Here is a 26,093-nt window from a genome sequence, read left to right as displayed (position 1 = left end):
CCCAGAGGAGAGTCAGGACTATACCAGGTCTCCATTTTAGTAGTTCACTTGACTTTAGTTAGAATTATAATGAAATTATATTTCATAACAACAGGAATGATGTGAACAAATGTCTTCAGTATTTAGACTTACTTAGGTGTGTTTGCATGTGCTGGTGTGTGTGTGTGTGTGTGTGTGTGTGTGTGTGTGTGTGTGTGTGTGTGTGTGTGTGTGTGTGTGTGTGTGTGTGTGTGTGTGTGTGTGTGTGTGTGTGTGTGAGTTTGCCTGTGTGTGTGTTTGTCCGTGTGTCTCTGTGTGTATCTGTGTGTGTGTGTCTGTGTGCGTGTCCGTGTATAGGTATCATTAAGCTGGACATCTCGCCGTTCCATGACATGCCCCAGGCGTGTCTGTCCAGCGAGCTCATTCCCCTGGTGCCGGTGGCTGAGAAGAACATCCGACCAATCAAGGAGGTCCTAGAGTTTCCTTCCAGTGAGGTCTACGTCCCTCACAGCATTTATAGGTGAGCTCATAAGTTCAATAAAAGGCTAACCCCGGTCTGTGTCTTTGTGTGTCTTTGTGTGTGTGTGGTGTGTGTGTGTGTGTGTGTGTGTGTGTGTGTGTGTGTGTGTGCGCGCGCGCTGGCGTTGGCGTGTGCGCCTACAGGCAACCAAAACTGACATTGCAGGCGGTTGACGAGGTCTTTCGCCCAAAGTGACTTGCCACATATTCCCAAAGCTTACCCTCCCAGCTAAGGCAACGTTAACATGAGTAACAATGATGAGCAACCGTAAACACGAGCACTAATGCGACCGTCAGCCTGTCACAATGTATGTAACACAATATGACCTGGCTGTTGCTTAAGATTGTGGTCAGGCAAGGCAGAGAAGCACGGGAGGAAATATGAGAGAAGTAGGTCAACCATTATTTTCTGTGCCTGCTTAATGGAGTTCGTTTATTGACATTCAAACCGAAGGAGGATATGGATGGGCTACCACTGTGGTGAGGGTGGTTATGGCGGTGTGCATTTCTTGAATGGATAAGGTCTTTGGCATGTTTCTGTGTGTCGGTCATTTAACTTTCTTTGCATGTACAGTGTGGAGCACTGTTCTGCCTGCTTATGTTTACCGGTTATCTTATTGTATTATCTTGTAGAACCAAACATACACAGGCATGCTTATCTCTTAGAGTTGTTAGGGGAGTTGAATACCTAAAGAACAGGAAGCAGATAGTCCTAAGACAGAGACAGAAATCTTGAGGTATAAACAGGATAGTTGAGTTTACTCCTTTGCACAACATATTTGTTCAGGTGGCCTAAGGCAGCGATAAGTATTTTGACGCCCCTTATCACTCTTGCCCCTTTCAACACAGATGCTATTTTTGGCTTCACACAGGTGTACGTTAAGTGCACCTTTGCATTGATACCAACACAATTTTACAAACATAGTTTTTCAATTCCACTCACTTGCTAATTTTTACCCTTCAAGCACATCTTTGCGTTCATATCGTTTGTAGTGGTTATATTGACATTGGTGCACCTCTGCCGCCACCAAGTGGCGAAAAGTGCCATTGCAGAAAGCGCAATGATTTGAATATTAACTATTTATTTTTTCTCTCTCCAGGAACCTTCTTTTTGTCTACCCTCAGAGGCTAAACATTGTCAACAGACTAACAGCACCACGCAACATCACCATCAAAATCCAGTTCATGAGCGGAGAGGACTCAAGCACCTCTATGCCGGTGAGGGGATTTATCAAACAGGATTTTACATAGCACATTTTCAATTAACCTTGGAATAAATGAACAGGGTACTTGAATATATTAATTAAACTTCTCTAATTTTGCAGGTCATTTTTGGGAAATCAAGTGGCCCTGAGTTCCTACAAGAGACCTATACCACAGTGACCTACCATAACAAGTACAACTGCTTTATGTATTTTCTATTTTAACTATATATTGTATATCTTTACATATTTTGTTAAAGTCTAAAGGTAAAAAACATGTTAAAGTATAAGTTTAAGGTAATCCTATGTGTTTTCCTAGTTTTTGAGTATTCTTAAAATGACAGAAATGAATGAATGCATTATCATTGATATTAAATATCATTGAGCATAATCAGATGCCTACATGTAGACCTCAGAATTCAACCCTTTCAACCGGGAATCCAACGCCCCCTGCTGTTGTGTGCCAGGTCTCCAGACTTCTATGAGGAGGTGAAGCTCGCCCTGCCCGCCCAGCTGACTGAGAGGCACCACCTGCTGTTTACCTTCTACCACATCAGCTGCCAGCAGAAACAGAACCAGCCCAGCTGCGAGACCCTCATAGGATACTCCGTAAGGAAACCAAGAAGCAAGCCTGGCCTCTGAAGATTGAGCGTTTATTGAGCATGTATTTGTGGGGAAAAATATGAAATGTATACCACGAGTGAGTTAGTGATTGATAATTCACTCACAATGGTTATTTGGTCTGAATTAGTGTAGTGAGGTTTGAAATGAAATAGGGTTGATGATGAATACTGTCGGCCCATTTAGCCTTCAATTAGATTAAAGAGTAAACTTGTATCTTTGGCTTGTATTTTGCTTCCCTCAAGCAAAAATCTCCTACTAATGGTGTGTGTGTGTGTGTGTGTGTGTGTGTGTGTGTGTGTGTGTGTGTGTGTGTGTGTGTGTGTGTGTGTGTGTGTGTGTGTGTGTGTGTGTGTGTGTGTGTGTGTCCATCTCATCCCATCCCAGTGGCTGCGCATGCTGAATAACGACAGACTGCAGACAGGACAGTACTGTCTACCCATCGTCCTGGAGCGCCTGCCCCTCAACTACTCCCTGCATTCCCCAGAGGTCCGTCCCTAGCCTTCTAATGATGGCCTTTCTAACCTGGGATAAACAAACCATGTAAACCACTCAATGGGAAATCTTAAAACTGCACCATGTCACTATTCTTTGTCAAAAAAATCTCAATTAGAATGTTTCTTAAGAATAAAACACACCTATCAATAAGTTAATCCATTCAAGGAATATTTCATCTTGATAGTTTTTATTCTGGTCCGTTTCTGCCTTTCCTCACCACCATGGGCAAATCTCAGTCAGCAGTTTCTATAGCTATAACTGTGGCTATAACTCAAGCCAATAGAGTTTGCTAATGGGAAAATTTATGTACATAGTGCAGGTTTTAAAGTATTCAATACATTCAATGCTGAGTGACTTTAATAGTGATAGATGTTGTTGAGGAGTATGTTTAGTGCTGTCGGGATATCAGTGTAGATGTCCAGTACTGAACACCCATTTAGAGAACAACCCTCCATTTTACAATCCTCTATCGTTTAGAAATTACCTCCCCAGATTCCTCCAGTCAAGTGGATGGACAGTCACAAAAGTCTGTTCAACGTGGAGATCCAGGCGGTGTCTTCCGTGCACCCACAGGTATGTCACGACAGTTGCACCTTCCAGCCAAAGCCCAAACTTACATCTAAAGAAAATGGTGGCTTGTGTTAACACACAACTTTTGATAAGCTCTACTTCCTCCCTTCCTTCCTTCCTCCCCAATCCACCCTTCCTTCCTTCCTTCCTTCCTTCCTTCCTTCCTTGCTTCCTTCCTTGTTGCAATCAAACTTGAGAAAAAGACAGATTCATTACTAAACATCATGATTTGTTTCCATGTTTCTAGGACAACCACTTGGAGCGCTTCTTCACGCTGTGTCGCGCCCTGGAGGGCGGAGTCAGCTTCCCGCTGCGCGTGAAGGAGGAGAAGATTCCCGAGAACAAGCTGGAACAGGAGCTGAAGCTGAGCATCGTGTCCCTGTCCTCGTCCCGCTTGGAGCCCCTGGTGCTCTACCTCCACCTGCTGCTGGACAAGCTCTTCACCCTCATCATGCAGCCCATGGTCATCGCAGGCCAGACCGGTAAGAGCCAACCACGAGGCTGTTTGTTGTCTGGCTGAGATTTTGATTGACATGCAAGCAAGTCCAATCAAGGACCCTCAACTAGGGTACAGTCTCCTGGTGAAACGCATGTGATTTATAATGTGGTTTAAAGCAATTTATCAGCCGTCTACAGAAAGATTAAGGAGATACTGGCGGACTGAATAAACCTGTGGATGTTTATATAAGAATAAACCTGATTTCCCCCGTGTCTACATTGCTGTGAGTGACAAGGCTGACAGCCAATGAGTATCTTGTCTTGAGATTCCTCAAGACAGTGTCTTGACCCACTCTCTGTATCACACGTTCAGGGCGAGTAACGTGGTGCAATGAACGGAGGAGGCTGAGATTAAAATAATTGAACGTTAAAAATGCACAAGCGCTTTGACTAATTAAAAAAACTCGCCATTTGTTTTATTTAGTACTACTTGAGGCAAATCCGCATTTCGGGTTGTGACATTGTCCCGTAATTGGTTCGATCAGTTTTTTGGACATTTTCATTTGGGTTCTGTTCAATCTAGCTAATTGGGCTCCTGAGTGGCTGTGTTAGCTTAGAATTGTGAAGGCTCTGCTCCAGAGAAGAGTCTACAGTAAACTTGTGTGTGTGTGTGTGTGTGTGTGTGTGTGTGTGTGTGGTGTGTGTGTGTGTGTGTGTGTCTTTTTCCCGCAGCTAATCTGGCGCAGATAGCCTTTGAGTCTGCGGTGTCCATCGTCAACAGCCTTCACAACAGCCAGGAGCTGGCCAGAGACCAGCAGGGCAGGAACGAGCTGTTGTCCACCTACCTCTACTGGGTCTTCTGTCTGCCCCGTTCCCCCCGGGACGTACAGGGTGCAGGTACCCCAACAAGTCTATAATGTCCGGTCATACCCTCATAGTCTCTTAGTCCCTTAATCAATACTTTGGTACAGCTAACATTGTACATGAGGGTGCTAATTTGGTGTGTGTGTGTGTGTGTGTGTGTGTGTGTGTGTGTGTGTGTGTGTGTGTGTCTGCAGCAGCAGGTTCTGTGCAGCCCTCTTCGGAGGCCCGCTTCAGCACCATGGGCCGGGCCACGGCCAGCACCATCGGCACCATGCTGCTCCAGTCCCGCATCCGCAGCAGCAGCAACCCGGACATCCCCGGAGCCCCACCCTCCCCCGAGGACGCAGAGGTCAACCACATCCTCAACTCTAAGGTGGGTGTGTGTGTGTGTGTACGTCGAACGCTTTGGGGCTCGTGAAGCAATTTTTTGGTTTTGAAATTGCTGCGCCACCAACTTGGTCCATTTGTGTGAACTCGCTTCCCCACGTATCGTTTGAGGCCCATCAGCATCAGTGGGTCATATCACCGTGCCAGGAGGCCTCTCCCCACACTAAGTACTCTGCCTGTGGCTACGAATCATTAGTCAGTTCACATGTACGGGGCCTTTTTGAAAACTTTTTAACATTATGAAAATTTTATATTATTTTCTAACGCCATTCTTTTTGCTCGGGTTGATTGGATCATAGCATTATCAATCATATGCTTAGTTTTAAATGTTATGGTTTGCAATTAAGGCATGGTTAAAAAAAAGAAGGGATTTGGTAAGTGGATGTGATTTTCAAAATGGTTTCAACACACGCACGCGCGCGTGCGCACACACACACACACGGTTTCTGTGTGTAACAATGCCTCGTCGCTTACACACTCCACAGAGCCACTTAATGTCCACTACAGCACATTAGGTTCTGAAACACCCCACTAGACACCCACTCTGACAGAGACATCCCCACCCATCACAACCACCCAGATGGAACGTGTGTGTGCAGCACACACACACACACACACACACACACACACCACACACACACACACACACACACACACACACACACACACACACACACACACACACACACACACACACACACACACCCATCATGGTCACTGATATATATGTTGTGAAAGACACAAAGTTGTCCACACCCATTATGGTCACCGGTGTATTTGTGTGTTTGCGAGTGTGTGTGTGTTTCCCATTTTGCCTTTGTTACCCCCAGGGCCAGAACAACCCAGGGAGCCGCATGTCCACCTACGTGGACGCTAACACTCACTCCCAGAGCGCCACAGGGGGCACCAGGCCCTCCAGCAGAAAGGTAACACAGCCCCCCCCCCAATGCCACCATGCTGGGGGACCATTCATCATTCAAAGGGAGGGGGTTGGTGATAAGGGTTAAGATAAATGCAGAGCCATTAAGAGTTTAGCAGAACAGCAAGGGGCCGCGGCACTCACTTATCTTTCTAATGTCTGAGAGTTGTACAAGTGCTGTCGCCACAATGGCCTGTCCGGGTATTGTGTCTGGCTCGCCATGGTTACAGCTTATTGCCATGGTTACTGCTTCCTCCTCATCAGCCATGGCTTCTCACAGACCTCCGGACAATGTAGCCGTTCAATTACGGGGAGCAAAAAAAAATCAGAATATAGAGAGCTTTATTATTAGAGCACCCATACCACATGTCACCACAAGGGGGAGGCATGATGCTAGACAACCCCACCTTACTGGACGGTTGTGTTTTAGGATTCTTGAGGAATTTGAACCATCAGCAAGTTCAAACAGGAGGTGATATACACAGGTGAACAACAGTGTATTGCTTCTATGAGACCATGGTTAATGTATTAAAGACCAGAAACAAACAAAACACAATCCGTAAAATTTCCGCATAACAGAGAAGGATGGCCCATTGCAATTCTTGTGACTGTTTGCGCTGAGGAGGTCTAATGACGTACCGTGCGTGTCGGTGTTGTTTTTGTAGCAGTTCCACGAGGAGCTGGCCCTGCAGATGGTCGTGAGCACCGGCGTGTGCCGGGAGAACGCCTACAAATACGCCTGGTTCTTCTTCGAGCTGCTGGTCAGTCCGTCACACCCACACACACACACAAAGTGGTTCTCTATTGTTCTGTATTGACTGTGTGTACGGTACGGTGACCTTCTAAGTCTTTTTTTTTTTTCGGAGCACAGGTGAAGAGTATGGCACAACACGTCTCAAATCTAGAGAAAGGCAGAATGCCACGACAGAGTCGGTTCTCTGATCGGTTCAAAGATGATATCACGACCATCGTGTCCGTGGTGACCGCTGAGATCGCCACCATCCTAGTCAAGCAACAAAAGGTGAGGACAAACAAACAAGCACAACAAAACCAAAGACATTTGTGGACCAACAGATGTACCTTCTTTAAAGTGATTCTATAGAGCAATATAATCATCATTGTATGTTCACCATGGCTGGCCTCAACCAGTGAAAATGTTAGGGCAATTGAACAATTCTACCGACCCCCGAAGCCCTGATATGTTTATTTTCTGCTCAACTTAAGGTCAACTTAATACCAATCATGTTTCCCCGGCTAACGGGTATTTGTGATCGTTACCTATTGATCAAATCTATTGATTTTTGTTGTTGTTGTTTCAGGAGCAGGAGCAGGCAGAGAAAGTAAATATCAGCCTGGCCTTCTTCCTGTATGACCTGCTGTCTCTAATGGACAGAGGCTTCGTATTCCATCTGGTGAAGAACTACTGTAACCAGGTAAGTCACACACACACACTCTCTCTCTCTCTCTCTCTCTCTCTCACTCACACTCACACTCACACTCTCTCTCTCTCACACACACACACACACACACACACACACTACACACACTCACATCACCCATTTCAATGATAACCAAAACCGTTTCAGACACAAGATCAAGAAGTTAAGATTCTCATCCCTTAGCAAGAAGCCTAACCTCTAGCAGCTCATTAATGCCATATAGCTCCAAAAATTCACCTTTATGTCACTTACAATCAAACTGACCGAATAGGTCAGTTTAATGGTCTTACAAAACACCTCAAACAGTGAGATCATAGATCAGAATGAACGGATTCCCTCTGCTCCCCTGCGTAGATGTCATCCAAGGGTATTCTAATGCCCACGTTGATCAGCATGCGCTTGGAGTTCCTTCGCATCCTGTGCAGTCATGAGCACTACCTCAGCCTCAGCCTCTTCTTCAGTAGCCCAGCCTCCGCTCCCGCCTCCCCCTGCCCTTCCATCTCCTCACAGGTGAGTCCTGCCGCCACTCAAAAGGGCTTTTATTGTCAATGACGATATATCTGAATCAAAGAGGTCTCAGTGAGAGATGTACAGAATTATTATAATTTGTTGTCTCATTTTGTTATTCAGAATCTGGAGGGAAAACAAAACAGATTTTTTCGTGGATTGTCTAGTTGTACATCTCATACAGTCACATAAAGCATACTCCATTAGATTTGTGTACGCTGATAAACATTCAGCCCATCATACAGGCAACAGTAGCAGCCATTAAAAGTTCCTGTCCTTCAAACTCCATCCCTAACTTTCTTTGGCCCTCTCCATCTCTTTCTTTCTGTATATTTCGTCGTTGCTGCTGTCGCTCGCGTGTCAGACCTCCAGCTCATACAGCTACCAGGAGCAGCAGAGGATTCTGGGACTTTTTGAACTGACTCAGGAGTTCAAGCAGCAGCACTATCTCACTGGTCTGCTGTTGACAGAGCTCAGCGCTGCACTGGACATGGAGTCAGAGGGGTACACTCACTCACTCACTCACTCACTCACTCACTCACTCACTCACTCACTCACTCACTCACTCACTCACTCACTCACTCACTCACTCACTCACTCACTCACTCACTCATGTACGCATGCAGGGCCAGAAACAAACACAATTAAACACTCATGCATAAATCAGCATGCAGGCACACATAAATGCCTCGATACCCACACACTCTCATTTGATCGATACTCCCCTAGTCAACATGTGCTGTCTTGTTTTGCAGGGGAAAGGTACAGAGGAAGGCAATCAATGCCATCTACAGCCTGCTGTGTGCCCACGACCTAGACCAACGCTGTGTGAAACCTGAGGTCGGAGCAAAGGTCGCTGCGCTCTACCTCCCCCTAGTGGGCATCATCATCGACTCCATCAATTACCTGGACTTCACAGGTACGCCCGAAATGCCCTACATGCAAACTATATACCCCGAAGAGAAACAAATAGGACTGTGTAACATTCCCACAGAATTAAAGCCACATGCAGCGACTGCGTTCACCGGCAGTGATTTGGTTTATGTAGGAAAATATTAATATATAAATGTGACACCTAATTGGTAGGTGATAACGTATGTTGGGTTGACATCTGTGTTGTTCTAGTCTCCGAAGCGCGCAGCGGGAAAAACAAGACTGGCGGACCTGACGACGACCTGGAAAATGTCCCTCCTATCAATCAGTCTGTCGCCATGGCAATCGCTGGGAACCCTTTCAACACCCTGGGGAGAAGTGCTCTGGTTTCCATGGCATCCGTCGTAAGTCACTAACTATAATTTCTCACGGTTATGATTACTACAACAACAACAACAACAACAAGTTTTGCTGGGGATTAGTTTTCTGTATTGTGGTAAAGGGGCAAACAAATTTTCATCCGTGTATACTATGTGTGTGTTTTTGTGTGTGGGTGGGTGTGCGCATGCTTTTTTGGTAGAGCTGGCTGCGTGTGTGTGTGCGGGGGTCTCTGTCTGTGCGGTGGGCCCTCTAACAGGTGAGTTGCAATGAAATGGATTGATTACCTGTCAAGAGCCATCCACATACTTCATCCATCGTGGAAACACACAGAGACACACACGCACACGCACATATAGTGCTAGTTTATGGGCATGCGTTGCCTTCATAAGTGAAAGGGGCCTTCTTCCCTGACAAACACATAAATCACATGTAGCTGAAGCAACAGCACTAAAAAACCTCTACGCCCGTATCCAGCTCCCCCGACCTCTAGGCCACTCTTCATTAGGTCGATGGGTTTTCTACACGTTGGTCGACGGAATAACGCGGTTGTTGTTGTTGTCGGCGGTGTTGTTGTTGTGGGGGGAGGGAGAAGAGCCGAGAGAGGCGTTGACCTTTCTAAGATCAGAGCTGTCAGACTTCCTGTGTGTTTATTGTTTCTCTCAGCTCCCATCATTTCTCTCCAGAGCAAACTTAATTTGAGTCTTTTATTTTGCAATTGTTCATTATTCGCAACATGGGGAGGATTCATCATCAGTCTGTGTTGTCCAATGAAACGGCATAGCGTCGGCCATTGTGTTCACCTGGTGCGCTCTGCGTTGTTGCGGTGAGAGGAACTGGCAGGGCCAGGTGAGAAGCTCAGGAGACAATGCTCCCCTCCAGGTTAATGCCTCCTATTTATCAGCAGTAGTTCTCCTCTAAAGATTCTTCATCTTAAAGAGGAAGAGTTATCTTATTCTTAGTGCTTTTTTCACGATTGTTTAGCTGTGTGTGTTTCGTCTGTGTGTGTTTCGGTTGACACAAAGACACATGAACAGACGTACACTTTTAGATTTGTGTGAATGTGTGGATGTTTGTCTGTGTGTGTGTGTGTGTGTGTTTGCCCTCTGGTTAGCGCTAACTAGTGCTCCGTCTCTCGCCCCTGTGTGTCCTCAGCAAAGTAAGTCAGTGGCCACGCTGGCGGCGGACACGAGCCGCCACCTGCTGGTGTGTTTCCTGTGGGTGATGAAGAACGCGGAGAGAGGCCTGATCCAGCGTTGGACGGTGGACATGCCCTCCTCCCAGCTCAACCGCCTGCTGGAGCTCCTCACCATCTGTGTCTCCTGCTTTGAATACCGGGTCAGTCTGCTCTCCATGCTTCCACCTGTTTCCCTTTGCTTCCCTGGCTTTTGGTCCGTCTGATGTATTTTAATGACCGCATTAGCCTAGCCTCTCTTCATAAAGTGTGTGTGTGTGTGTGTGTGTGTGTGTGTGTGTGTGTGTGTGTGTGTGTGTGTGTGTGTGTGTGTGTGTGTGTGTGTGTGTGTGTGTGTGTGTGTGTGTGTGTGTGTGTGTGTGTGTGTGTAGGGTAAGCAGAGCAGTGACAAGGTGAGCAACCAGGCGCTGCAGAAGTCCCAGCAGGCCAAGCTGCAGCTGGAGGAGGCCCTGCTGAGAGGCATGGGCGCGCGGGGAGAGATGATCAGAAGAGTCGGAGGTACTTAAGGCCAAATGACACATCTGAGTTGATCGGCCTCCGTGGGCACGGGCGGGTCCCTTTGCCGGAGTAGGTATTTATTGTCGGTTTAAATCACGTCAGGCGATCTTTATGATATGAAGAGGTTGTGTCGTACAAGTGAGCGTGGGATATACGCGAGCCTCCTCAAATAGTCTTAGACGAGTGGCAGTAGTCCAATGTAGCGGCGGCTATTTAGGACAGAAGCATGGTTAATTAGGATGAATGTTTAGTTTGTTAAATTGAGTGTGTCATCTTTCGGCACATTGAATGTTTTTTTCTTATTATTACATTTCATTTTATTTTCTTTACGCAAACCTCAGCTATTAGAAACAGAACCATTTCGAATAAGAAGATATGTGTGATTCGCTAAATTGTGCTATCTTAGTAGCTAATGCTAATCACTGATCGTTTGACCTCTTTGGAAGGAATGGAACGGACATTGGGTCAGAGGGAAAACCTACGCTGGAGGAAAGACCTCACTCAGTGGAGACAGACCAATGACAGGCAGGACAAGTAGGTATTCTGTTCTCCACAGAGTAGAAAGGTGGCTTTTAATTCAACCTCAATGATGTAATAGTTTGTTTTTTGTTGTATTTCTTAATCGTTGCGCTCTGCATGTCTTCTAATCAAATTTGCCTCATTGTCTCATTGTTTTCCTCCCTTTCTTTCCTCTGTTCTGTGTCCAACTGCCCTCCCCGCTCTCCCCCACTGTGTAACAATGTCATCAGAACAAAAGCCGAGTTGGACCAAGAGGCTGTCATCAGTGGAAACCTGGCCACCGAGGCTAACCTCATCGTGTTGGATCTGCTGGAGACCATCGTACAGGTGAGATAACCCTATCACCTGCAATACAAAGGTTCAAAATATATACGTTTTGCCTTAGAGCTCTGTTTCGTTTTTTAATGACAAATACCAAGCACCTTTGCATCATTTAAATAACAATTATAGTAAACATTGGCTATGCTAGCTAATTATACAATACAAACACGTGTAGGCCTAGAAACCTGTCATTCTTTTTAACATGACGTTGGATAAGAGCTTTGACTATTACACATGAGTCTAATAATAGACTCTTGATCTTTAGTCCCTTCCAGTTGTATCATACATGTTGGAGCGCCGTACAAAACCTTACCGTCCATCGACCGGAGTAACTCACGTCATTCATCACCATGCATATCGTCGGCTGGTTGGAGAGTTTGCACACTAGGTGCTGTCTATGTGTGTGTACGGACCACCTGATCAGCTGTGTCTCTGAATCAGGCGATGCCGCTGGCAGACTGTAAGGACAACGTGACGGGTGGGGTCCTCAAAGTGCTGCTCCACTGCCTCACCTGCAACCAGAGCTCCAGCTTCCTCTCACACGCCTTCAGCACGCTGCGAGCTCTCCTAATCAAGGTACTGACGTCGGTGTTTGTGGGGGGAGAGAGGGGGGGAGAGGGGGAGGGAGGGAGGGAGAGAGAGAGGGAGGGACAGAGAGAGACGTTGGTCTAATTAAGTGTCCGCTTATTAAGCGTGGGGATGCTTCGCAGGCGGTACTAGCTGGGATTAATGTCGGCTCATTACTTTGCGTTCAAGCTTGGATGCTTTATTATATGATGTACAGTATCATCAATTTAAACACTTAGAACTGCTTTATTTCTTTACTTACTCTCTCGCTCCCCCTCACCCTTTCCATTGTGTGTCCGCGTCTGTGTCTGTGTGTTTGTGCGGTTGTTTGTGTGTGTGTGTGTGTGTGTGTGCGTGCGTGTGTGTGTGTGTGTGTGTGTAGTTTGGAGACCTGCTGTTTGAGGAGGAGGCTGAGCAGTGTGCAGACCTGTGTCAGAAGGTGCTCCAGTACTGCAGCAGTCCAGTGGATGAGAACAGGAGCCAGGCCTGTGCCACCCTCTACCTCATCATGAGATACAGCTACAGCAACGCCAGCGTGAGCCCACCACCCATGCACACACGCACGCACGCACATGCCCTCGCGCTACACATGTGCATAATTCAACAGAATCTTGTGGTGGAGAGTGATTTTTCTTTTTTGGTGTACAGTGAAATCTCAAGTATCAAGAGCTGCATAGGAAAGCATGCAGGCAGTCATAACTGTGACAGACTGTATCTGTAAAAGTCTGTCCCATTCACCGTAAATTAGAGGACAGGGCTTTTGACACACCACACATAAATACACACATACATAAACACACACACACACACGAGCAGAAGGGAAGTTCATCATGATTCTCGTACTCATTCCACTCATACCCATATTATTATCTTCTCTTCTTCCCTCGTCTGCTCAGCTTTAATGTCTTCCCTGTGTCTATTTTGGGGTTTTGGTGGAAGACAGTTTTCTGCTGAGGGATGTGTTTCTGAGCAGAGCCGACCTATCCGTCACCGTCTGCCCGCTGTGTTCCCTCCACCTTCTGACTAATGACAGCCGAGCTGTGCGTGTGTGTGCGTGTGTGTGAGGGGGAAGGGGGAAAGAAAAGGGTATGAACTTAAGGAGGAGGGGAGAATTTATTTGGTAATTCTGTTACTCCGGCTGCAGCCAAGGTTTCCGTCGTTGACGGTGTGTAGTCCCGGAGTCGAGCACAAGCCTAAATACACAACAGAGCCTCACACACACACACGGGCACATGGTCTTTTAAGGATGAGTGGCTTTTCCCTCTGTGCGTGTTTTGTGTTTATTTATACTATCGTAAACGGGCAAGATCACAACAGTCATTGTGAGTCATCCATACTGCCTCTCTCCTCTGCCATTTCCCCATCTGCTCTTCGTCTCCCTTGTTCATGAAGACAAATTAGACCAGGCTTTGTGTCCCATTAAAATGATCCTATCAAAATGAACGCATGAAGATACGCAAGCACCAAATAGTATTACTGGGGCTGCAAAAACGACCAGTCTCATATTCAGCAAGAAAATGGTATAAACATTCAGCATCTTTTGACTATGTGTTACTAGTGTCTGTATTATTATGCAATACGTTTCTTTTCTATAAATATCTAATATATATGATTATATTGATATTATTTATGATTATATTTAGAGCAACAACTTGTGCTGATCACAACCACACACACACACACACATACACATATACACACACACACACACACACACACACACACACACACACACACACACACACACACACACACACACACACACACACACACACACACACACACACACACAGTGTGGCGGGCTGGCTTCTGGGTCTCCAGCTCCATGCGTAGTTGAACAGAATGGGGCCGTAGAGATGATCCATGGGTGATTATGTCTTCACTAATGGGAGATCATTTCCCGCTTTGCCGGGCCATCTTGGAGATGGATTGACCTACGTGCACACACGCGCAAGCACACACACATGCATGCACTCACACAGGCGTGCACACACACGAACACACACACACACAGATCTAGGACCATCTCCGATGGATGGAGAGGGTGGTTGTTTGGTAAAAGGGTTTTGATCTGTCTGAGGGGTGGAAGAGTGAAAAGATGACCTGAGAGACGGTTGACATTTCAGAGAAGAAGAATGGGAATGGATGGAAAATAAGGTTGCTGCAGACAAAATGGGGTTTCAGTTAATTTAATTTCATCCTGCTTCAAGATTCAAATAAAATATATCAGGATTTGCTGTATCATAGCACTTCAGCCTATAACCATTCGGAATCACTTTGACAAGTTGGTAATTTAATATTTCTCCTTGCTGAAATGTTGATTTAAAGGAAGCTTATTAAAATCGCAGACGGAGGTTTCCAATTAAATGCGGATCAGGTGGAGGCGACACTTCAGTTAGTGGTGTGTTTATCTACCATCAACTGCAATCTTGTTTCATCCTCCAGAATTAATCAGAACAGCGATCTGCACGCCACCATGCAATCTAAATGACCCAATGCTATATCACTTGCAGAATATCTCCCAAAAGCATTCGTAATTGCCACTATTCGTGAACATTGGAAAAATGGATGGTGCTAAAATACAGAATTGCGCAAGAAATAAAGCTTGATGTATGCGTTTCGCTCAGGAAAACATTTATCATCAGCCATGATACATATATTTATACAAACCAGATGAATACTTGTTTATAGACTCTGCACTCAAAGAGTCACACATCTGTTGCCTTGTGTCCAGCAGGAATTTATCCATCTCTTGTTTTAAATATAAACCCAGATCAAACCATAGCAGCATCTGTGGTGAAAAATGATTTGGCAAGAGTTTCTTCCATTCCTCCCTTATTTTACACGAAGAGAAACGACGTATACTTTCAACAATGTCATCAAACACTGGCGTCAGTAGGTTTTGTATACTGGCGTGTATGAAACATTTCAAAATATTCATTCACAGCAGTGAATAGAGGTGATATTTTAATCACATAGGATGCATTATTTAGATAATTATGCTTTTTTGGTATCTGTACATTTCCTTTTGTTCTTAATGTGTATAGCTATACTTTTTTTAATATAGATTATATATATATTTTTTTATAACTAGATTAACTTCATGTGAGGTAAGTATCCACACTGCATTGAAGATTTTTACACCCTGCCTTTGTAAAACTCCCAGCCGAAAGGGTCTCTGTTCAATCCCTGACATCTAATATCTATAGTCCATCTATCTATAGTTGTCTATCAGGCGCCTAACATCCAACCTCCCTGACGTTTAGAAAAATAGAAATCCCCATAAATCACATTAAAGCGTCCGCAAACAAAATGATCTCAATCGTACCACAGCATCACTGCTTCATGGGTTGGGGAACTATTGGAGCGAATGGGAAGCCAGCTTCCAACACATGTCCCCTCCTCTCTGCCCCCCTCGGTCCTGCTGTGCAGAACTTCTCCAGGGTGAAGATGCAGGTGACCATGTCCCTGGCCTCGCTGGTGGGTCAGTCGTCTGACTTCCAGGAGGAGTATCTGCGGCGCTCGCTGCGCACCATCCTGGCCTACGCTGAGGAGGACGGCGAGATGAAGAACACGCAGCTGCCCTCCCAGGTAAGACACGGGCACGCACGCACAGACAGTCAGACAGTCAGACAGTCAGACAGTCAGACAGTCAGACAGTCAGACAGACGGACGGACGGACGGACGGACGGACGGACGGACGGACGGACGGACGGACGCAAACACATATACGCACGCACAGACACACACACAATTTAGTTACTAGATTAAATAAAATACCAATCTGATATTCACATCCCCCCCTCAAAGTACATCTCTCCAAAGACCCAGCGGCGAGAGATAGAAATCTTGAGAAAGGAACACATGACTAACACAGCAGACGCAACTCGGTAGCAGAATAACAATGAGGAGGGGAAAAGGTGTATCATTCAGACCAAAGCTGGCTTGGAGGCCATGATGACACGCGGTGGTGGTGTGCGGTGGTGTGTTTCTCCTCAGGTGGATGAGCTACTGCGGAACCTCAACAGCATCCTGTCCGACACGGTGAAGATGCGGGAGTTCCAGGAGGACCCGGAGATGCTCATGGACCTCATGTATAGGTGGGTGAAGAACAAAAACAACCGTATTGTCTTACAGGCTTTGTCCTTGTTTGGTCTGTCTTATCGACTGCCTCTCTCTCACTCTCTGGCACGCTCTCTCTCTCTCTCCCCCTTTCCATCTCTCTCCCTCTCTAGATTATAGGCTATTTTTTGCTCTCTCTCTCTCTCTCTCTCTCTCTCTCTCTCTCTCTCTCTCTCTCTCTCTCTCTCTCTCTCTCTCTCTCTCTCTCTTCTCTCTCTCTCTTTCCACCCCCCCCCCCCCCCCCCCCCCCTATCCCGTGGCTCACTGGGAGCTGGCTGGTTCCTATTTCTCTGTGGTCTGGGCTTGTTTTGCCTCTATTTGCCGTCCTCGCCATGGTTACCATGTGGTAGCAGTTTGGGCCTCTGATCTGGGCTGGGTGTATATGCAAATGCAAGCGGAGAGAGAGTGGTGTACGTGGTGGGGACGCGGCAGACAAAGAGGCGCATACATGTGCTGTGTGTTGGTTTAGAGATCACTCTGCGCTTCTGTGCTAATGCCCTCTACACGTGCCATTCATCATGCAGTCTGTTTGGGTTTAGGGCCCGTTCTGCGTGTGTACAGAATGTGTCCGACAGCCATGCAAAAAATGGCACAGCGAACGGCAAATGTACTTTTCCTGAAATCCTCGCCTTGATTCTCCTCAAATACAGACACACATGCACACATGCACAAATGTGCATGCGCACGCACGCACACACACACAGAAACACACAGGCACACACACACAATTACACGGGAGATAAACTGGCGCCTAGGTTCATTGTGTTCATTCATATAGCGAGCGGTGCACCTGGTTTACTTGAAGATTAATTGATTCATTCATCGTTTTGGTTTTTTGTTTCGCGTACGTTTGGCATGTCCTGATTCATTATTCATGCGTCGCTTGAACAGGGAAAACAAATTCCCATTTTTATTTTTTTCTAACTGAGAACATTTCCTTTCTGGAAGCATTTCGTATAAACAAATTAGTTCCAAATCAAGCACACACACATGCGCGCACACGGTTTCAATCTATTCTTAGCCCTACAGAAAGCTAACCTGAAGGTGTGTGTGTGTGTGTTTCCATTCAGGATAGCCAAAGGCTACCAGACCTCGCCCGACCTGCGTCTGACCTGGCTGCAGAACATGGCGGAGAAGCACAGCAACAGGAAGTGCTACACGGAGTCGGCCATGTGTCTGGTGCACGCCGCCGCCCTGGTGGCCGAGTACCTGAGCATGCTGGAGGACCACAAGTACCTGCCTGTGGGCAGCGTCACCTTCCAGGTACGTACTGTACTGTACAGAGCTCCCTGCAATCATACACCGTGCTGGGGATCACGTTCACATCAATCAATCAAATCAGAAATATTGACGTATTGGGGTGTCATCAGTTTCTCTGGTCAAATATTTTGTACTTGCATACATACATACATACATACATACATACATACATACATACATACATACATACATACATACATACATACATACATACATACATGCATGCATAAATTCAAACTGTACATACAAGAAAGTGAATATACAACGTCCTATATACTACAGACCCTGTAGATGGGAGTTTTTTAGTATTTTGCTGTTCTTTCCCTATAGCAGTGAAAGGTGCTACACTATGAATCGGGGGGCCTTAATCGATAGAGAGGCGATTCAAATAGTGTGTGAGCAACAACCGAGTCAACATCATGTCCCATCGAGTACACCACAACACAACTGCACAGTGGTCAACAGGAGACACTGACCATCAACGTGAACACACACAAGCGCACACGCACAGAGACCTCCCCTGTGTTTTGGGACGGGACATTCGAACCCACCAGTTTTTCCATTGATCAGGCGATCATTTGATTAGCTTTCGCTTCCCCACTGTCGGACATCTCCCTGTTACATGCTGGTCACCTTCCTGTCCATTGATCATGTGATTAATTAAGGGGGGGAGATGGCCGGGACCGGCGGATCGATTTATGCAGGCCCCTTTTGTCTCTGCAGAACATCTCCCCCAACGTGTTGGAGGAGTCCGCTGTGTCTGATGACATCCTGTCTCCGGATGAGGACGGCGTGTGCTCCGGCCGCTACTTCACCGAGAACGGCCTGGTGGGGCTCCTGGAGCAGGCCGCCGAGCTGTTCATCAACGTAAGAGAGGGACACACACACACACACACACACACACTCACACTCACACTCACACTCACACTCACACACAGACACAGACACAGACACACCACACACACACACACAGACACACACACAGACACACACACACACACACACACGCACAGACACAGACACAGACACAGACACAGACACACACACACACACACACAATAAGATCTATTATTCACTTGACGATCCCATTAAAATTCATATTTATATTAAATATAAAGAGAAACTGCTCACCTCTTTTTTGTGTTTCTTAGTGCTACTTTGTCCAATTGTTTGCGTTTTTGTTTTAAGGGGCTTGAATGGGATGCATTAGCTCAAGTGTTGATTGTTCTCAGCCTGCAAGTTGTTGTACAATTACCGATCTACATTTATGCTAAATGTAGATCTAATTAGATGGTATCTTTTTTGCTGTTTGCGGTTATAGATTGCCCTGAACCACGTGTGCATTGTACGCTTGATGACATGATCTGGTCATCAAGCGTACATCGTTCTCTGTTGTTGAACGTTTATCGTTCTCTGTTGTCTGTTTAGGGGAGTCTGTTCGAGACGGTGAACGAGGTGTACAAGATTATCCTTCCCATTCTGGAGGCGCATAGAGACTTCCGAAAGCTGGCCTCCACTCACGATAAGCTGAAGCGGGCCTTCGACAAGATTATTGAGAAGGTAACCGTTCAGATGCAGGATCAATATCATTATGGACAGGAGAATGAAGAGGGACGGGGAAAGTGAGTCGCTGCTTAGAGGCATATTGCCTACACACCAGACTAACAGGTGGAGCCACTGAGAGACAGAAAAATATAGCTATTACTAATTTAGGAATCAATTATTATTTTATCATTAGTTAATATTAATTTTTCACTTTCTTTTTTTTTGGGGGTTCACACAATGTGTTTTGGCAAAGGGGACCTATTCCCCCAAAGAGTTAATGAAACTGCCACAATTTTGTTTTATTCACTATGTGATACAGTAGCGAATGTCCAAACATGTTATATTTTTGTATGACGAGTGGCCTACTACTATTCCCAGTCCTCATCTGGTCCCACCTACTTCCATTTAATCTCAATCTGTTTGCCTCTATGCAAAACACAAATCCGCACTCACCCCCTGTAACACACCACCACCACATGTGCTCTCCCCGTCCAGGGCCACAAGAGGATGTTCGGTACCTACTTCCGGGTCGGTTTCTACGGAGCAAAGTTTGGGGATCTGGATGAGCGGGAGTTTGTTTACAAGGAACCAGGGATAACACACCTGCCGGAGATCTCTCACAGACTGGAGGCAATTATTTCTGTATATTTTATCACATTTCAGAGAGAGAGAGAGAGAGAGAGAGAGAGAGAGAGAGAGAGAGAGAGAGAGGAGAGAGAGAGAGAGAGAGAGAGAGAGAGAGAGAGAGAGAGAGAGAGAGAGAGAGAGAGAGAGAGAGAGAGAGAGAGAGAGAGAGAGAGAGAGAGAGATGTTACCATTCAAATGTTTTTCCCTTCTAGTTGTATTTTTTATATATCTGGTTGTGAGTGGGCAGGGGTTGTGCGTTTCGAAATGACGTAAATCATTTTCTTCATACAAACTTCAAAATTAAATTGGTTATTAATGTAAGTAATACAATTAAAATAGTTGAATAGCATTCAAATAAAACAAATATTGCTAAACTACTTTAACTTTCAAGTGGATCTTTTTTGTATGGACATCCTTACAATTGACGAACGGTCATAAAATGTGGCTGAATTGTTTAGTCAAATATATCACATTCATGTTCCCACTCGCCTTAGAACTTCTACAGTCAGTGTGTTGGAGAGGATTCCCTGGAGATGATCAAAGACTCCACCCCCGTGGACAGGAAGAAACTCAACCCCAACAAGGTAGGTAGTCGACAGACACTCTGCCACGCTGGTACCCCACACTACCTGCTAGAACACAGGAAGGCTGCAGGGCAAAACTAAAAGATGACTTCGTTCTTTGGAGTAAAAAGTGAAATAAAAGTGAAATGACTTTTTATGCCTTGTCGGATAGCAACCTATGTGGTTTGGCTTTAAAATAATTCTTAATGTTTTTAAAGATAAGCTAATGAAAATTTTGCAGCCATCACATTGCACTTTCCTCTTCTGCGTCTATGAAACGTCCTTGGTCGTTTGGACCTTCACCCTAATCGGAGCCACATCTGAGATGATTATCTGTAACGCTGTTGACCAACGACAAAGAATTTAGAGTCTGAATCGGAACATCTCTCCAGGCGTACATCCAGATCACGTATGCGGAGCCCTACTTTGACGACTACGAGATGAAGGACCGGCTGACCAACTTCGAGAAGAACTTCAACCTCCGGCGCTTCATGTTCACGACGCCCTTCACCAGAGCGGGCCGCCCTCGGGGAGAGCTCAGCGAGCAGTACAAGAGGAAGACCATCCTGACCACCATGCACGCCTTCCCCTACGTCAAGACCCGCATCAACGTCATCCAGAAGGAGGAGGTAGGCTGCTGCGGCATCCCCCAGCCAGGCCTGCTCCTCCCTGTCTCTGATCTGCTCCTCATGTCGGCAGACCGACGTCTTGGCCAGTAGCTGCATGTGGCTACTCAGAACGTTGTCTCCATGCAGCTGAAAACAATAAGACGTCACTCAGACAGGATGGCTCTGTTGTTTGCATCCTGCCCATTCGTATCTTCCTTCGTTTGTGATCTGGGTCTCTCTTTCTCGCTTATCGACGTCCATCAATCTCAGTTCCTCTCTCTTTGCGTCTCTCTCGCTCTCACATTTCAATCTCTTCACATCTCTCTCTTTCTATCTGTTTCTTCTATATTTAAATATATAAATATATATTTAATATAGATAGATAGATAGATATCTCTAATGTAGCCCATCTTTTATGGCCTCTGCCACTTGGAAATGGAAATATTTATCTATATCTAAATCCATATCTGTTGTCGTTATGACAAATGTAGTTGTAACGTATGGACTATTTTTCACCAGTCAGTGCCATATAGGAAACTAAGCTACCTGCTCACTAATGACATGCATCTAGAAATAATGGAACTTTAAACTAACTGTAAAGATGAGGGAAGCATCTGCTGCATTAAAAAATGCTAAATACTAAGGCATCATAGCCATTATTTAGCAAAGGAAAAAAAACTTTTTCTAAGTCACTTCCTGCATTTGTCTCCAGTTTGTCCTGACGCCCATCGAGGTAGCCATCGAGGACATGCAGAAGAAGACGAGGGAGCTGGCTGTGGCCACACACCGAGAGCAGCCCGACCCTAAGATGTTACAGATGTTGTTACAGGGCTCCGTGGGAGCCACCGTGAACCAGGTAGGGTTCCACCTCCACACTTGGATTATTTGTTTTACCACTTGAACAGATCTTCTTTGTGTTTACTCTGATTTCATTGTATTATTCTCATCTCTTAAACGGTTAAATCAATTACAACGGCTGATGTGTTGTCTTGAAAATCGCATTTTGAAGAGTGGCAGTTTACTCCTCTATCGCCTGCCGAGTGTTTCGCTCTGTCATGTGGTTGAGAGAGAAGATCAACCGGCATCATTTGATCCAGCGCTTTTTCTTTCGTTTCTATTGGGTTACATTTTCTATTGTGATCACACGGCACAGGTGGCACACATGACAGTGATTGCACATCAAAGCGTCCGAGCCCCATCAATAACCCTAATCCTTCCCTTTTACCTCTCGGCTGATTTAGTTAAAACGTCTGCAGACCCCACCCCCCAGTGTCCCCCCCCCCACACACACAGACGACCTCCCCCCCCCCCTCCGCCCACGTCTTCCCTTTTATGTCTCCATGTGCTGCACGCCGCAACGAAACCCTGAGGTCTCTTTGATGTGTTCCCTCATTGCTCCTACCACGAGCTACGCTTTGCGCTGGGGATGTTGAAAGCGGGGGGCGAGACAGACTACGGTGACTCCGTCTCCATCTCCTGCCCCACAGTGCTCTATCTTCCCAGAGTCTTATCAAACTGGATCTGACGGGTGCCTTGCTAAACGTACTTGTATACATAGTGATAATGTCGAGCAGCTCCACCTACAAGCTTAACTCCTGTAATCAGTGCGAGTGAAGACGGCCCTCTCTCTCTCTCTCTCTCTCTCTCTCTCTCTCTCTCTCTCTCTCTCTCTTTCTCTTTCTCTTTCTCTCTATATTTCTCTCTATCTTTCTCGTCCCCCTATAAGGGGCCCCAATGTGAGCGAGGGCCCAGCTCCTTCTTGAATGCGTTTATGATGCTAATCAGAACTGTTTAACTGTAGCAGTAGTGATGCGGGCCGCTGCGCGGCACGCTGTGGTTTTATGATGAATGTAACGGGGGATAACAAGGGCCCGGACGGGGGGGCCAAATGGGAGCCAAATGGTGGGTCTATAGAGGATTTAGTGGATGCATTAAACATGCAGCGCACTAATCACGGCCTGGTTCTCTGTCTCTGATCTCCGCCTCATGGTCCAGACCAACAGCCTGGCCTGGAGCTGTAATGCTTTGGCCGCTGACCACGTTGTTTTCCTGCCACTAAAAAGGGAAAATAAGAAATGAAAATTCATTTTCTTTTTCTTTTTTTAAGCGCCTTAGTGGTTGCATCTAATCTGCCTTTATTTGTAATTTGTGTGTGTCTCTGTCTCTCCTTCACGCCATCTCCTCTTTCTATACTTGCATCTCTTTATCTGTCTCTGTCTCGCTCTTTGTCTCTCTGTCCTTGCCTCGCGCTATTTCTTCCTCCTGTGTGTGTCTCTCTCACTCTCTCTATCTCTCCCTCTCTCCCTCTTTCTCGTTGTGTTTGTCTCTCTCTTACTCTGTGTGTCTCTCCCTCTCTCCTTCTCTGTATCTCTCCCTCTCTTCCTCTTTCTCTTTGTGTATTCTCTCTCTCACTCTGTGTACATTTCTTTCTCTCTCTGTCTGTCTCTACATCTCCAGGGCCCGCTGGAGGTGGCCCAGGTCTTCCTGAACGAGATCCCTGCCGACCCCAAGCTTTACCGGCACCACAACAAACTGCGGCTGTGCTTCAAGGAGTTCATCATGAGGTGAGAGGAGACCCCATAGACCTCCACTGTAACTAACGGCTCAGACCCAATCTCAGAAAACCAAGCAAAACAACAAACGCTGCCTTCCCACTGCGGGCCATAAACCCCAAAGAAATGTTAGGTTACACCACCAGCCCCCCGAACCCCCCCGTGGAGTTTTCCGCCTGCGTCTTTCATTTTGCACGAGAAATTACTATTAACTGGCTCCGTGGGAGGATATAGTAAATGTTAGTTCAAAGGGATTTCTAAATGAAAAAGGTCCTTGTCATAGGCGCTAGCGGGAAACCTGGCCAAAAGTATAGTGTAGTAGGTAGTGTGGTTCCTTTTGACTGGTGAATAATGATCTCTTGCCTGTGGAATGGGTCTATGCCGTTTATATAGAGGGTGATAACAATAATTGATTGATAATACTTTATAAAACTATTATGCAACACAATGTTTCGGAATAACTCACCAATGTTACCAAACTACTCCTTTCATCACTTCACCATTGTCACACTTTATTATTCCACTTGAGGGATTGTTGTATTACGAATACTTCAAACACACGTGCTTGCGTGTGTGTGTGTGTGTGTGTGTGTGTGTGCTCGTGTGTGTGTGTCCTTGTAGCCTTGCATGTGGCAACACCATTCACCTAGAATGGGCTTTCATTTGTAATGTCCAAAGTCACCCCCAATCTCCTTTGTTTGGCAAGAGCTGGCAGATATTTACTGTAATTTTAGAAATTGTTATTTTCCTTCATAACCGAGGCAAGCTGATAACTCTCCCCTTTGTATGAGGAGTATCCAGTCCTCAACCATGGTCGTTCTTAAACCTAATCACAGAAAAACAGCATGCCGGTTTGAATTTGCTTTCGACCCCAGTATTCGAATATTTCCTTCCAAAAATGCTAATGTGTCCTTTTCACTTATCCATGACCGACCTTCTAATCCACGACCGACCCACCAACAGATTCCCCGTTTCGTCAGCAGGGTTTAAAAACATCTGATCCCTTTTGAGTTTAACTTGTGTGCTTCTCACAGTGCATGGCTGTTCTCTTAAAAGGTCCAATATGTAACAAATTTACTGTACTAAATCATAAAATGACCATGATATGTCGTTGGGGATTAAGAAAACATGTCGATACAAAAAGACTGGTTTCTTTGTTTAGAGTATCCCGGGTTGACCGATGTGAGACAAATTGGCAGACAAAAACAGCATGATGCAGCTATGGAAGCTATCAAACTAGTTTGATCAACTGAGATTGTATTGGATTCTATTCAACCTAAAAACGTCAACCTCTTTCGAAAAAGGGTTAAACACGGGTGCAATTTAAAGTTGCATTGGAAAGATGGAGACAGCCTACAGCCCAGAAGGATTTCAAGAACGAATGTCACATGAGCTGAACAATAAGAACATTAGCTGATCGACTTACAGTTTAGGACTCACTGTCGCTTGTCATTGTCGAAATAGAATAATTGTGCTTGTCTCAAAATGTAATGTTGTGTTCTGCGAGTCCTAAACATGGCAAACCGCGTGAGCGTTGAGTCTGGAGAGGAGGGGGTTGACTTCAGTTTGGGCACTGACTTGGAATATATTCTACATTAAAGAGTATATAGGTGGATGTTATACAGCCCGAGATTGATCCACAAATCCTATGGTACTTATGGCTCTGTAAATCTTTATGGCAAGTGCAACAACAGTGCCCCGTAATGTATAATGTTACATTGCACTATATTGACGTTTACAATATAACTCTCATTTAAAGTGGGAAGCTAAAATCCGACATGTGTTTTGCCCCTACCCTCTCTCATTTGTCAATTTCCTTGACCCATTTTTAGTTCAGGCCACATTTGTATTGTAAACGAATACAACAAATCCTTGGATTGAACACAGCTCTTTTCTCATATTCTTTATTCTTCATTGAAGCCCAGTAATTGGTTCATTACATTAATGAAAACACCATCCATCCATCTGTCCATTTACTAGCTACCCACCCATCCTCATAATCCACGTATTGCAGATTATGTCTATGGCCAGGGCTATTGCTGGCCTGGCGCCTTCCCCAGCTGAATACGAGTGCAAGACAGGAAGACAATGTGAATGGAACACTAATCCATTGCATGGACACACACACACACACACAGACGCACTCAAGCACACATCAAAACACTAAATAGGGTTGTTTTTTTCACACCAAGTGTGTCTATTGGTATCCAAGCTATCCTCGGGGAATCATATTCTCCCTGCTAACTGTCCCTCTCCTGTGCTCGGTCCCTACCCTGCAGGTGTGGGGAGGCTGTGGAGAAGAATAAGCACTTGATCGGGCCGGACCAGAAGGAGTACCAACAGGAGCTGAAGAAGAACTACAACCGGCTGAGGGAGAACCTGAGGCCCATGTTGGAGAGGAAGATCCCGGAGCTCTATAAACCCATCATCAAGCCACGACTGGAGAACAGGTAACCTTTGCACAGGTAACACTGTTACCCGAGACACTCATCTCGGATCCAGCAGTCCTACTGTGTTTATAG

General features: G+C 45.8%; 1 protein-coding gene across 3 annotated transcripts in view; it reads left to right on the top strand.

The window, feature by feature from the left end:
- The window catches only part of dock8 (dedicator of cytokinesis 8), a 49,254-nt gene that overhangs the window by 21,039 nt on the left and 2,122 nt on the right, over nucleotides 1-26,093 (top strand). For 2 of the 3 annotated variants that reach the window (XM_056592828.1, XM_056592830.1), the window contains 35 exons: nucleotides 1-27; nucleotides 337-499; nucleotides 1,599-1,716; nucleotides 1,824-1,894; nucleotides 2,168-2,309; nucleotides 2,709-2,810; nucleotides 3,297-3,392; nucleotides 3,637-3,871; nucleotides 4,560-4,724; nucleotides 4,886-5,064; nucleotides 5,909-6,004; nucleotides 6,663-6,758; nucleotides 6,869-7,018; nucleotides 7,317-7,430; nucleotides 7,791-7,946; nucleotides 8,308-8,447; nucleotides 8,699-8,862; nucleotides 9,069-9,220; nucleotides 10,350-10,532; nucleotides 10,761-10,887; nucleotides 11,334-11,421; nucleotides 11,637-11,733; nucleotides 12,169-12,303; nucleotides 12,677-12,829; nucleotides 15,727-15,885; nucleotides 16,294-16,394; nucleotides 17,487-17,679; nucleotides 18,400-18,543; nucleotides 19,105-19,236; nucleotides 19,717-19,851; nucleotides 20,343-20,432; nucleotides 20,804-21,040; nucleotides 21,732-21,875; nucleotides 23,477-23,583; nucleotides 25,851-26,021. The exon at nucleotides 1-27 is cut by the window's left edge and continues 67 nt beyond it. In XM_056592828.1, the coding sequence (XP_056448803.1) occupies nucleotides 1-27; nucleotides 337-499; nucleotides 1,599-1,716; nucleotides 1,824-1,894; nucleotides 2,168-2,309; nucleotides 2,709-2,810; nucleotides 3,297-3,392; nucleotides 3,637-3,871; nucleotides 4,560-4,724; nucleotides 4,886-5,064; nucleotides 5,909-6,004; nucleotides 6,663-6,758; nucleotides 6,869-7,018; nucleotides 7,317-7,430; nucleotides 7,791-7,946; nucleotides 8,308-8,447; nucleotides 8,699-8,862; nucleotides 9,069-9,220; nucleotides 10,350-10,532; nucleotides 10,761-10,887; nucleotides 11,334-11,421; nucleotides 11,637-11,733; nucleotides 12,169-12,303; nucleotides 12,677-12,829; nucleotides 15,727-15,885; nucleotides 16,294-16,394; nucleotides 17,487-17,679; nucleotides 18,400-18,543; nucleotides 19,105-19,236; nucleotides 19,717-19,851; nucleotides 20,343-20,432; nucleotides 20,804-21,040; nucleotides 21,732-21,875; nucleotides 23,477-23,583; nucleotides 25,851-26,021 (4,762 nt within the window). The remainder of the gene's footprint in view (nucleotides 28-336; nucleotides 500-1,598; nucleotides 1,717-1,823; nucleotides 1,895-2,167; nucleotides 2,310-2,708; nucleotides 2,811-3,296; nucleotides 3,393-3,636; nucleotides 3,872-4,559; nucleotides 4,725-4,885; nucleotides 5,065-5,908; nucleotides 6,005-6,662; nucleotides 6,759-6,868; nucleotides 7,019-7,316; nucleotides 7,431-7,790; nucleotides 7,947-8,307; nucleotides 8,448-8,698; nucleotides 8,863-9,068; nucleotides 9,221-10,349; nucleotides 10,533-10,760; nucleotides 10,888-11,333; nucleotides 11,422-11,636; nucleotides 11,734-12,168; nucleotides 12,304-12,676; nucleotides 12,830-15,726; nucleotides 15,886-16,293; nucleotides 16,395-17,486; nucleotides 17,680-18,399; nucleotides 18,544-19,104; nucleotides 19,237-19,716; nucleotides 19,852-20,342; nucleotides 20,433-20,803; nucleotides 21,041-21,731; nucleotides 21,876-23,476; nucleotides 23,584-25,850; nucleotides 26,022-26,093) is intronic. The other variant, XM_056592829.1, reaches the window with a different exon arrangement.

The sequence above is a fragment of the Gadus chalcogrammus genome, chromosome 6, assembly GCF_026213295.1.
Source record: "Gadus chalcogrammus isolate NIFS_2021 chromosome 6, NIFS_Gcha_1.0, whole genome shotgun sequence".
In the NCBI taxonomy this organism is placed as follows: Eukaryota; Metazoa; Chordata; class Actinopteri; order Gadiformes; family Gadidae; genus Gadus; species Gadus chalcogrammus.
Note: the sequence above shows the minus strand (reverse complement) of the source record. Positions and strands in the feature narration are given on the sequence as shown.